The 12,745-nt window shown below is 38.4% G+C and overlaps 1 protein-coding gene across 4 annotated transcripts; it reads left to right on the plus strand.

Annotated features, from left to right (window-relative positions):
• Positions 1-3,833: 3,833 nt before the first annotated feature.
• On the plus strand, positions 3,834-12,081 carry tnnt3a (troponin T type 3a (skeletal, fast)). 4 transcript variants are annotated; one of them, XM_058408969.1, is made up of 13 exons: positions 3,834-3,868; positions 3,980-3,990; positions 5,460-5,630; positions 6,561-6,578; positions 7,347-7,365; positions 7,510-7,555; positions 7,674-7,790; positions 7,905-7,982; positions 8,074-8,187; positions 8,286-8,398; positions 8,485-8,575; positions 8,731-8,771; positions 11,787-12,081. In XM_058408969.1, the coding sequence occupies exons 1-13, from the start codon at positions 3,849-3,851 to the stop codon at positions 11,821-11,823; spliced, it is 876 nt and encodes a 291-aa protein (XP_058264952.1). In that variant the 5' UTR covers positions 3,834-3,848; the 3' UTR covers positions 11,824-12,081. The 4 variants fall into 4 exon arrangements, with proteins under 4 accessions (XP_058264952.1, XP_058264950.1, XP_058264951.1 ...); XM_058408967.1 differs by lacking the exons at positions 3,834-3,868; positions 3,980-3,990 and adding an exon at positions 4,641-4,770; XM_058408968.1 differs by lacking the exons at positions 3,834-3,868; positions 3,980-3,990; positions 6,561-6,578 and adding an exon at positions 4,641-4,770.
• The last annotated feature ends 664 nt before the right edge of the window (positions 12,082-12,745 follow it).

Consider the following 12,745-nt stretch of genomic DNA (forward strand, 5'->3'; position numbering starts at 1 on the left):
TCATAAGAGTTCCTCAGAGCCCCACTCACACAGAAACTGAACCCGTCGCCTGACACATGACACATGAGAAGGGGTCATCCTTTTAAGGCACTAGAAGCTTAGCCATTTTGAAGTAACTCCAACACATGTTCAAAAGAGGAAAGTGTAAGAATAGTCAGGCAGTAGATTCAGGCCTGGCACAAGTAATTCTTCTCAGCACCACTGAGCAAAAAAAAAAGAAGAAGAAAGAAAAACACTCCCACAAAATCAGGTAACCCACACCTGCAAGCAAATAAGAAATGCATACAAATAACTTACCACGACAGATAACAGATAACAGATGGCTCACTTCAGAAAGAGTCCCCTTTAACAAAAAGAAACAAATTCACTTAGAGAAAACATGCAAATAATTTTCAGCTTTTGACAACCTAAGTTAAATAATGATTTCTAAACCTTTGCCCCCTGGTTTTATATGACCTCTAAATACTTCTGAATAAAGTCATCTAATCAACATCTGCTGTTATTCATTATACCAGAGTAGTCCATCATTAAAAATATCATAAACTTTTTTTAACAAAATGCAGCATGATACAATAAATCTAATCTAAGAGACTACACCCACAACACCTGCCCCTAATCCACAACACCACCCTGTGAAGTGATATTAACACCTCAACATACACTTTTCTAAACAAGAAAAATCCGATACTGATTTGGGTTTATTTTACCTGTATTTCTGATGGTTAGGGGCGACTGGCTGCTGCCTGCTTCTCCCAGCCTGGTGTATCAGAACAAGAGACTCATGTTAAGCTCAACTATCGTCCCTTCCTCCAAAATGGAAGGCTCTTGCTCTATAGCAGTCCAAAAATAAAACCTGAACCCTTTACTTAGAATGTGCACGGAGTGGTGATGTGGTGCAGAGGGACCGTCCGCATGGCAGGAGGTGGCAAGAGCACCTTACACATGGCCCCCCACCACCAGCACCTGACTCAAGTCACCAACGTCCACTCAGGGAGCCTCACTGACTATAAAAATGCTGCCCTCTGCTGGGCAATTGATTAATGTTTAAGCCCATGGCTGTAAACTTGACACCAAAAGCAGGGTGTGGAAAGACTATGATACCACTGAACAGGCATACGTACAAAATGGACATTAAGAGACAATTCATTAACCTTACATAATCAGGAGAGGAAAAAGACTTGTGGGATTTGTTGTCTTAACACAATTACATTATGTTACTCATGCTTTATTTTTCAGAAGAAAATGAAATGAATTCAAATGTTAATGGAATCATAAACATTATTATTATTATTATTATTATTATTATTATTATTATTATTATTATTATTATTATATCATTTTTTCATAATTATTATTATTATTATTATTATGTGCTTGTTGCTGTTGTTGATATTTAACATCATATATATTTTATATATTTAATATCATATATATATATATACATATATATAATATTACAACATACCTTATGTATAATATTTATGTATTATTAAATATTATATATATATATATATATATATATATATATATATATATATAGTCCTTTTTTCAATGTATCAATCAGTTTTTTAATGCTCAATCAGTTATGCAAGATTTGTAGTATACATTTTGATACCCTGGCATCCCCACATATGTATAGATTCCCCATCTGTGCATTTGTGAACCCTTCCTTGAGGAAACACCCAGCTCTAAGCCCATGACTAGCCTGCTGATATCTCCTTGTTTTAAATGCCCCTCCCACACACTTTCAGGCATAATATTCAATTTGCTAGCCTAATGCAACAGCAAATATAGCGATGCTGTCTTGCCTCATTCTAAACTTGTGCCTCGTCCACATTCCCCCAATCGTTCCATCTCCTTATTCAGTGCCTAGGCCAAGACCTGGACCTGGCCTCCTTAGCCATGCCCACCTTGCTCTCTCGTCCAATGGGAGGCCTTCACAGATCAAGTATCACTATAACAGAAAGACTTAATCGGCCCTGGATGTTTGCAGAACTTTACAGCCAGTCTCCGCCACCAGGGAGCTCACTTCTTTTCAGCTTTTCTGAGGTAAGACAGAGAGATCAGACACTGAGACAGAAAGAGAATAGTAGTGGAAGGGAAGGAAGATGACAGTGTGTGTGAATGTGTGTGAGAAAGCAAATGGATAACAGGGCATCCTTCTCCACCTGTATATCAGTAGAATATATGTGTGCAAAAAGCATCACCACTGAGCAGGAACATTCAGGATTTAAAGCAGAGGATAGGCCACAACAAGGGTTTTAATCATCAACAGAAGTGAACACAGATTTATTTCAAGTGGTTGCAGCCATTTACACAGATGATGAGGATTGAAACCCTTGGTGTTTCTGAGGTGATGGAGAAGAAATATAACGAAGACTAGTGCACTGATGGAACTAGGACAGGTTCGGGTTAATAGTTTAGTACCTTTGTTAACAAATGTACAGAATGCTGCAGTGCGCATGCTAGTTAAATACAATGTGTGTGAATGTTGCTAATATGTATGAAGTATTGACATGTAGTGATTGATGAAGGTAAAGAAAGAATTAATATTACTGAAAATATTCTGGTGCTTTTATTGTTCTTTGAGAAAAATTGAATGGGTTAAGGTGTGTGTGTGTGTGTGTGTGTGTTCACCTGTGTATATCAGTAGTAGCTAATGTTAGCTGTTGTAGCAGCTACTGTTATTGATTGATTAGTTTGGTTCAGTCTGGTCAGTGTTGATTGTTTTACTCATTACTGTGCACACTTACAAATTTATATAAAATATAACCGAACTGTCATATTGTCAGTTCCAATTTAATATTGGTTTAAAGGTAAATAAATTAGTTAATTCTCTCAGGCCTTAGAATTTTATAATATAGTATACTTTATATTGAATCTAAATATATTAGTATGTAAATTATAAAAACAGGGTAAAAACAGCAAAATTTTAAAATACTGCATTATCAGTTATCAATCAAAAATAATCTTTAAGTAATCTTTAAGTAGTCTTTAAGTAATTTAGCATTAATTCTCTAAAAACTTCCTTTTCTTGCAAAATTCTACAAAAGTACAAAAGGACAAAAACTGTATCTGTATATACCATGACCACATAAGGGAATAAAGCATGTGTTACAGATACTATTCCAAGGGAAAGAATCTGATCTTGGTGATGGAAACTGGATCCTGGCCCATGTCAGGATGGCACTTGCACCTGTCCAAGATGGAACACTTACACATAAGAAACCTTAAAGGATGTCTCACATAAGTGCTGATTCAGGCCTCTCTCAGCTAACTCAGACATAATCCAGCTAACTCAGCTAATCCTAAAATACATGATCACATGATTATCATGATCACAAAATTGCAATCATTTTAAAGACATAAATATCAATATCAATAAATAAGTACTTCTAATGGACATTGCTTGACCTCTGCACTTACACTTGAACCTGGTATGCTGACAGGCTCATTAATCTCTCAGACCGAGTCAAAAAAGAACATTGCCATAAAACCATATGTGGGGAAGTCTCACTTACAACTCAGCACAGCTTGGGTTTCAGGAGATTTTTATAGCTAATAATCTAGTTGCTGCTGTCTATCTTAGCAGAAATGGAAAATGTGGTGTGGTAAAGATGAAGAAGTAGCAGTATCACTAATGGCCATTCCTGTCCACACTCATTTTAATATGTCAGCTCTTCTGGCAGTGTCATAACTTAGCAGAGCAAGTTTTGTGAGTGTAAGCATTTTCCAAGTGCTGTTATTTATAGTCTGAAGATGAGCATGTATAAGGTGGGCTCATGGTGTGCTAATGCCTCAAGAATCTAATCTATTTATCCATTTCAGTCACAAAGTCCACTGTCATCATGTCTGACACAGAGGATGTGTGAGTTTTCTTTCTATGGCATCATTCAACTTTTACATAAACAACATTAAACGTAACACTGGGATAAATATTTCAAAATAATTACAATTTCTGTTTTATTTTTTATTTCAGTGAGCAGCAGGGTAAGTACTGCTACTTTACCTTTAATAGCAATTATTGCTTCTATTTCAGTTTTAAGGTTGCCAATTACATAACAGTCATTGTTTCTTTGTATTATTTGTTTCTCAGTTATTTATAACTTCTTCAATCATAAGTACCTCAATTTACATCTGTTCACTTTCTGTTCATATTAAGCTTTTGGTTGAGCAATGCCATGTTAATATCAATGGCATATTCAACATTTTTTTTTAGCTACGCATGATACCAAAACTGCCAGCAAACCCTGACAGTTATAAGATACACTCTTAAAAAATGGTTCTTCAAAGGTTCATTGGATAGTTCTATGTAGGACCCTACAACCCTACCCTTTAAAGCTCTAAGGTTCATTGGATAGTTCCATGTAGGACCCTTTACAGCTCTAGACAGAACCTTTTTTTCTAAGAGTGTAATGCAGGAATTCTGACTAAGTGTCATATCATTTGCAATAAAGCAATTCATATAGATATAAATGAATCCATTTGCAATAATTTCTGTGCTTTGTTTTTAAAAATACACTTTGCATAGTCCACAGCTGGATAAGCTCACATACCCTTACATGTAAAGAAATTTGATGAGTGTAATGTTATAAGGTACACTCCAAGATAAACGAATTTATGAGCTGTGGAGGGATGGACAGTGTATGCTTGGCATGACTCCAACTGTACACAGATCTCCAATCTATGCACAGCTGGACAATATTGATAACTCTGCTAATTTACTGCTTTCTTTTCACAAATTAAAAAAAAAAGAAGTCGGCGATGAAGGTAAAATACAAATATTAGATGGACGTTTTATTGCCATCAACACTAATTCTCTAGTGATGCTAGTTCTCTTTCTAATATTGATTATTTTTACCCTCAATTACCCCCTCCCCCCTGTTTTACTACCAGAGATGTATAAATGTTCTTGCATGCTTGAACTTTATTATCATCATCTTATGTCTTTTACTGTCACTTCATGTTGTTCATGGACCCATAAATCATTTGAAGCTCTACAGTCCAGTCCATATCATGTCACCTGCTAGCGTACTAATCTCGCTTTTTTTTTTGTTGCCAAACCTACCAAACTCCAAAGATACATTTCACAGTAGCAAGAGTGATAGTAACTATATTTCTATAGACTATAGATCTTCAGATGACGTATTAAAAACTAAACACTCCATTTCCTACAGCTTAATGCAGTAACACCATTTAAAGTGATTTCTAGGTCCCTGTTTCTGCATCAACTGTGTAACCAGCCTTTTCTTCACTTCTTCCCCATGTGCTACATTTCCTGTTATAGGGCCCCCTGGTGGCCTAGGCGTGTCCTCACCTGAATTACTGCCGGCCAGGCTACTAATAACCAGACTTTTCTCCCTCTAATATCCAGTAATCACTTACCCTGTGCTTCATCCACTAACCTCTTTAACCATAACCATCCTTTCCCCATCCCCCGCCCCCTTGCACACGTATAGTGGTAGCTGAGGAGGTAGTAGATGTAGAGGTGGCTCCTGAGGCAGCCCCAGAACCTGAACCTGAGCCTGAGGCTGAGCCTGAGCCTGAACCTGAGCCAGAACCAGAGCCAGTAGCCCCAGAGCCTGAGCCTGAGCCTGAACCTGAGCCAGAAGCCGAGGCTGTGGTAGAAGGTATGTGGCATGAAATATTCTCTCATCCTTCACCATAAAGTAGCAGTGCGCTCCATCCCATCACATGCCAGTCACAGTGCACTAATTGGGTCATACCCTACCCCTTACCCAACCTTCCACTCTCAGGGTTCCTGAATAATCATGCATAACCTCCTCTTCTTACCTGGTCATTGTCAAAAGGAGTTAAACCTGTATTCATGCCTAATGGTGACTCCCAGGTGCTATATCGAGGTTTGCTGTCCCATCTCTGCTTACACTGTGCAGTGTATGATGCAGCTTTCAGACTATCCCCATTGCTTCAATGCCATATAACCATATGCTAGCTTCTAGATATGAACCATCATCACTTATCATCATTTTTGCTCAAGCAGTGATGACTGCCTGTGATAGAAAGAAGCCCTTTGATGCTTTTGGCATGCAGTGGCTAAAACTATCACATTATTATCAGTGTCTGTGGATTACAGTGCTATTACTCAAAGTTAAACTGATGATGTATTGCAGTACTATCAGTTCAATCCTTGTCCTTACTTGGGGTGATTATAGACTTATATTATGGATTATGGAATTTAGGGTATTTCATAAGTTGTTAAATCATTGCCCTATTTAAGGATTTGTACTTGTATGCCCACAGAACGAAAATGTTGTGGGAACTTTGATGAGCTAGAGAACATAATAATGTATAATGTGAAAATACTTGGGTTCACGTTTCATTTAGATCTCCTCTCATCAAAGCAGCTTCCTGTTTCAGAAGTAAAAAAATGCTTAGTGACAATTATTACACTCATAAGTGATTAACGCCTAAAATTCCAGCCTCTCATTAGTGTGTTTTACTGTATCACCTTAAAAAATGCAACTTGTAAGATATACAGCTGTATTGCCTTTGCTAATTATGTCTATTCTGCTTTTGCTTTCATTACTTGCTGCATGCAGAGGGCTTTGAAGAGGAAGGTATGTTGATTACAGATGTATCTTACCTTTGTATGTTGGAAGGACACCTTGGTCTCTGTCTGTAGTCTCCGTCTGTTGGAGAATGTGTGCCCTGAGGTTCCTCCCAGTAAAACGTGTTCTTTTGGAGCAAGAAGCACTGCTTTATAATTGGCTAATAAACAGAAAGATATGTATATAAAAGATGGAGATGGATTCCTAATTGTAAATGGATAAATGGTGTTTTAATCCATATTAAAATCTATTTAGGGAAAAAGGGTGAAAGAATATAAAATGCTAACAACCACTAGCCACTGCGCACTCCTCTAACCCTGCAATGCCATTTAATCTGCATGTCATGCACCATTCACTGACCCACTCATATCAAGAGGGAGGACCAGGTGCTAACTAAGCCACCTTTTCTTTCTATTCTTGTCTTTCTATCGTTTTTGCAAAGTTAATTTAAATTTAACTTTGATTTAAATCCTCAAAACCCCAGAATGTTAATAACTCAATATAACATGTATGAATCTAATTCACAAATTTCTCATGTCTTTGTAATGTTCATGCATTAATGTGTATCTATTTTTTTATTATCTCAAATTAGGATTTTTTAACTGATGCTGTTGTCTAATATTTTGACCATTATGTGAAATAATGATATGTTTGTTAAGTAGTTCACTACCCATTTTTGAGTTTTGGTTTGAAATACCAGTATGCTTCATAAACTACCATGAGTGGACTTCTAACAAAATGCTGTGTACTTGTCCCCTCTTCGTTTTTAATCTGCAGAGGAGAAGCCTAAGTTCAAGTAAGTAGCCAAATCCACACTCAGCATCACTGTGAATGCAGTGAGCAATGATTCATACTCTGTTAACTCTATTCTGGAATTTAAACAAGGATTTTATTATGTACAACTTATCTAATTGATTTTTTTTTAATGTTTTTACCAAAGGCCAACTGCACCCAGGATCCCTGAGGGCGACAAAGTGGACTTTGATGTAAGTGTCCTTCAAGCTTCGTAGCAGCACTATGTTGTTTTTTTTTAGTTACGATAGTCTGTCTGATGGCATTTTTGGGCTCTTGAATGAAACAAGTATTTGCATGTCTACAAAACAGGACATCCAGAAGAAGCGTCAAAACAAGGATCTCCTGGAGCTGCAGGCCCTGATCGATGCTCACTTCGAGCATAGAAAGAAGGAGGAGGAGGAGCTCATCGCTCTCAAGGAGAGAATTGTGAGTGAATCCGAATGTAGTTGATAATGGTAATAACTTAAATTTCTCGAGATGAGCTGAATCATAGATTAAGACAAGGTAACATGGGTGTATTGGTGGTGTGTTCACTAACAGGAGAAGCGCAGAGCTGAGAGGGCCGAGCAGCAGAGAATCATGGCTGAGAAGGAGAAGGAGCGCCAGGCAAGGCGTGAGGTATGTCTGTCACACCACTGTTTCTCATTCACACACTCATGCCATCTGCAATCCAACTTACACAATACCTACTTACTTTTGCCTTCAACAGGAAGAAAGGCAAAGAAAGGAAGAGGCTGATGCCAAGAAGAAGGCTGATGAGGAGGCTAAGAAGAAGTCAGCTCTGTCCAGCATGGGCTCCCAGTTTAGCAGCTACCTGCAGAAGGTGATTTAGTCCTGTCCTGTCCTGTTCTGTCACATACAGCACTTGTGTGTCTTTTAAATATGAGTGGACTAAATTTTAGATTTGGGTATCACTTCCAGGCTGATTCTAAGAGAGGTGGCAAGAAACAGACAGAGAGAGAAAAGAAGAAGAAGATCCTGGCTGAGAGGCGTAAGCCACTCAACATTGACCACCTCAATGAGGACAAACTGAAGTAAGCTGGGCTGCCAAATGAATTAGAGCTGGTTGTGAGTCAGCAGATGGCACTGTAAGATCTAACCTCACTGACCTGTATCACAGAGAGAAGGCCAAGGAGCTGTATGAATGGATTAAGACCCTGGAGTCTGAGAAGTTTGACCATATGGAGAGGCTGAAGAAACAGAAATATGAGGTAGGAAATTTCCATATTTTAACTAAACCATTATATTATTCTTTTGTAACATTGGCAGTCAGAATAGATATATGTAAGTTAGAATTGTTTTCAGTAAATCGTGGTTGAGAAGTTCTACCTGAGATGCATATAAACCCAACATCAATCTCCTCCAGGTTACAACACTGCGTAAGAGAGTGGAGGAGCTGAGTAAATTGTAAGTTGTTACAGGTTTAGTTTGAGCTACCTACTGTGCATGCAGTGTCTGCTTGTTCAGTACATTTGCAGGCCAGAAGCGAAAGAGAGGAGCAGGTGACCAACAAGGTTTTTATTTCCTTGTTTTGAACAAGCACACAAAATCATGCATTTTCATTTATAAGTAGGATAATACTAAAACAGGAGCAAAGCGCTTCCCCTTCCAAACAACATGGACAATGTGTAAATACATCAGACTGTAAGAAGGTGTTACAGTGTATAGTATCATGGTCGTCCCGAGAAAGCTGGAGATTCCAAGGTGAGAGCCGGTTCTGCATCTGCGAATGCTTTCAAGCTTGTAAAATGTGTTGATGTGTTGTTTTCAGGTCATCTCTCTCAGAAATCGAATTGATGAACTCCAGAAACAGTAAGTTTAGAAAAGTGTAATCTATGAGTCTGCTATATCTCATCCAGTCTGCAGTGGTGGTTCTAGGCGGGGTCAAAGAAGGGCCAGTGTCACTATAATGAGAAGATCTTTCTTTAGGATGTTAAACTAACCTGTTTAATTGTGGAAGACAGAAATCCAATATGTTGTGTCCTGCTTTTAGGTTGTAAATGTCAAGCCACAGAAACCTAACAGCTATGAAGGTCTGTGCGATTCTGAATGGAAAAGAGGGATTGTTTAAAAATAACTTTAAATCCCGGCTCACTTCTTTTTCAGTTGTATTTCAATAATAGTAAAGTTCTGGAAATCATATTAAGTGAGCTAACAATTTCTAAGAAATTGTTGATTGTAATATGTGAGTAACATTAAGTTGCTAGGCAGCTTACCAACTTGTTCTATTGCACATACATTTTCCTTTGCTTAGCAGAGCGACAGTGTGGACTAAACAGTCCCTCCAACAGAGCGACTGGTTCTCACCTGGACCCCAAGCTGAGATTGAATAGAACCGCCACTGCCAATCCCATCCCATCTCATCCTATTCCATCATATTCCATTTTATTTGATTTAATTTTATTCTATTCTATTGCACTCTAATAATTCATATACTTTTATCATTTTACATCATCATTTTGATCCTATGCATGGCAGAATAACTAGCATTACACTATTTTAAAAATATACTTTCACTTCAACTTGTGTGTATATATATATATATATATATATATATATATATATACATACAAGTTGAAGTATATATATATATATATATATATATATATATATATATATATATATATATATATATATATAGATATATATATACATACACTATATTGCCAAAAGTATTCGCTCAACTGCCTTGACTCGCATATGAACTTAAGTGACATCCCATTCCGAATCCATAGGGTTCACTATGACGTCGGTCCACCCTTTGCAGCTATAACAGCTTCAACTCTTCTGGGAAGGCTGTCCACAAGGTTTAGGAGTGTGTTTATGGGAATTTTTGACCATTCTTCCAGAAGCGCATTTGTGAGGTCACACACTGATGTTGGACGAGAAGGACTGGCTCTCAGTCTCCGCTCTAATTCATCCCAAAGGTGTTCTATGGGGTTGAGGTCAGGACTCTGTGCAGGCCAGTCAAGTTCATCCACACCAGACTCTGTCATCCATGTCTTTATGGACCTTGCTTTGTGCACTGGTGCACAGTCATGTTGGAAGAGGAAGGGGCCAGCTCCAAACTGTTCCCACAAAGTTGGGAGCATGGAATTGTCCAAAATGTCTTGGTATGCTGAAGCATTCAGAGTTCCTTTCACTGGAACTAAGGGGCCAAGCCCAGCTCCTGAAAAACAACCCCACACCATAATCCCCCCTCCACCAAACTTTACACTTGGCACAATGCAGTCAGACAAGTACCGTTCTCCTGGCAACCGCCAAACCCAGACTCGTCCATCAGATTGCCAGATGGAGAAGCGCGATTCGTCACTCCAGAGAACGCGTCTCCACTGCTCTAGAGTCCAGTGGCGGCGTGCTTTACACCACTGCATCCAACGCTTTGCATTGCACTTGGTGATGTATGGCTTGGATGCAGCTGCTCGGCCATGGAAACCCATTCCATGAAGCTCTCTGCGCACTGTTCTTGAGCTAATCTGAAGGCCACATGAAGTTTGGAGGTCTGTAGCGATTGACTCTGCAGAAAGTTGGCGACCTCTTCACACTGTGCGCCTCAGCATCCGCTGACCCCGCTCCGTCAGTTTACGTGGCCTACCACTTTGTGGCTGAGTTGCTGTCGTTCCCAAACACTTCCATGTTCTTATAATACAGCTGACAGTTGACTGTGGAATATTTAGGAGCGAGGAAATTTCATGACTGGATTTGTTGCACAGGTGGCATCCTATCACAGTTCCACGCTGGAATTCACTGAGCTCCTGAGAGCGACCCATTCTTTCACAAATGTTTGTAAAAACAGTCTGCATGCCTAGGTGCTTGATTTTATACACCTGTGGCCATGGAAGTGATTGGAACACCTGATTCTGATTATTTGGATGGGGGAGAGAATACTTTTGGCAATATAGTGTATAAATATATAAATATATATATATATATATATATATATATATATATATATATATATATATGTATATATATATATATACTTCACCTTATATATATATATATATATATATATATATATATATCACTTCTAAGAGATTCAGCACATTTTTAAAGCACATGCTTTTTCATTACAAAGCTCTGTCTCTGGTAAGATTAGCCAATATCTCCCAACATCTCTGGACACCTCATTTCTGCCAAAGAGAAATAACGGTCATGTGTCTCAAGGCAAATTTATTTCAAGTCTATTGCTTGACTTGACATAAATTTACAAAGGTAAGTGATGCCTGCAGTGACTGGGCATGTAGCATGCAGTATAATCTGAACACACTGTAGTTAATTCAGTTAATTTGGTACTCTAAATGCTTTTGGATTTAAAGTCATATTTTGGTTTTTAAAAATTATTTATATACTAGGCTCATGAACAGGTAGTAGAAGTAGACTGTCTGACTTTGCTTGTTCCTGGCAATTTCCACATTACAGCAGCAAGAAGGGAGCTGCCACTCGCCGCAGGAAGTAAGTGGACTGTTCCACAATCCTTATCAAGTGCATGGCTGAAGGACAGACGGAGATTACTGTGCAGTCCACTCAAAAGTGACCATCCACCAGCTACAGTGATAATGCTATCTGTAGTATTAGTAGTCACAGGTCTACTAAGTAGCTACTCTGCAGGACTCTGTAATAATAGCTGTTCAATACTCACACTTCCTTGTCTTGGAACACTGTTTGGTTCTCAATTTTTTCATGTAAATAAAGTGTTACTCTAAAGCCACTGTCACTAGGGTTATTGTTTTGTCTTTCATAAGTCTTGATAAATCTTGTCATTTACAGTTATTTTTAATACATGATGCCCTACAAATCTTTGATAACAGAAAACCAAATGCTACAGTAAACAGCATTTGTCAACATGAAACTTCAATAGCAGATAACATAAGGCCAAGTGAAATGTGAAAGTATTTTGTACAGTGTCTCCATGCAAATGCTCTTGGTGTCCTGTGGGCCAAAATCTGAATCTTCCTCAGCAACTGGTTCAACCTGGTCAAAAGCCTTTCAGAACACTGGGTTTGAGACACCATGACACCATGTACAGGGACTCTCTCTCTCTCTCTCTCTCACACACACACACACACACACACACATACACAGACACACACAGAGTCACACTTAGGGTCAATTTAGCATAGCCTGTCCAACACCACTGAGGACAAGTCAGTTGTATAACTCTTCTTCACACTAGTGAGTGGAAAGTTACTCTTGGCCCTTGAAGTCACCTTTTGTGGGTTTGTAATGTTGAGTGCTTTTTGTTTCGATCAGAAAGGATAGCCAAAATGTATAGCTAGATGACAAATCATGCACTGTATTACTTATTCATCACTCACTTCTAATCATGTTTGGTATGAGATGTGCTTAATTAGACAATTTAATTAATTCATTAATTTCAA

This window comes from Hemibagrus wyckioides, linkage group LG14, assembly GCF_019097595.1.
Source record: "Hemibagrus wyckioides isolate EC202008001 linkage group LG14, SWU_Hwy_1.0, whole genome shotgun sequence".
Classification (NCBI taxonomy): Eukaryota; Metazoa; Chordata; class Actinopteri; order Siluriformes; family Bagridae; genus Hemibagrus; species Hemibagrus wyckioides.

Bases quoted from the DNA above. Each gene is read 5' to 3' on its own strand.
- tnnt3a (XM_058408967.1), top strand. From the start codon at position 4,647: ATGCTTGGCATGACTCCAACTGTACACAGATCTCCAATCTATGCACAG. The intron at 7,983-8,073 runs GTATGTCTGTCA...TGCCTTCAACAG, and splicing joins AGCGCCAGGCAAGGCGTGAG to GAAGAAAGGCAAAGAAAGGA. The intron at 8,188-8,285 runs GTGATTTAGTCC...TATCACTTCCAG, and splicing joins TTAGCAGCTACCTGCAGAAG to GCTGATTCTAAGAGAGGTGG.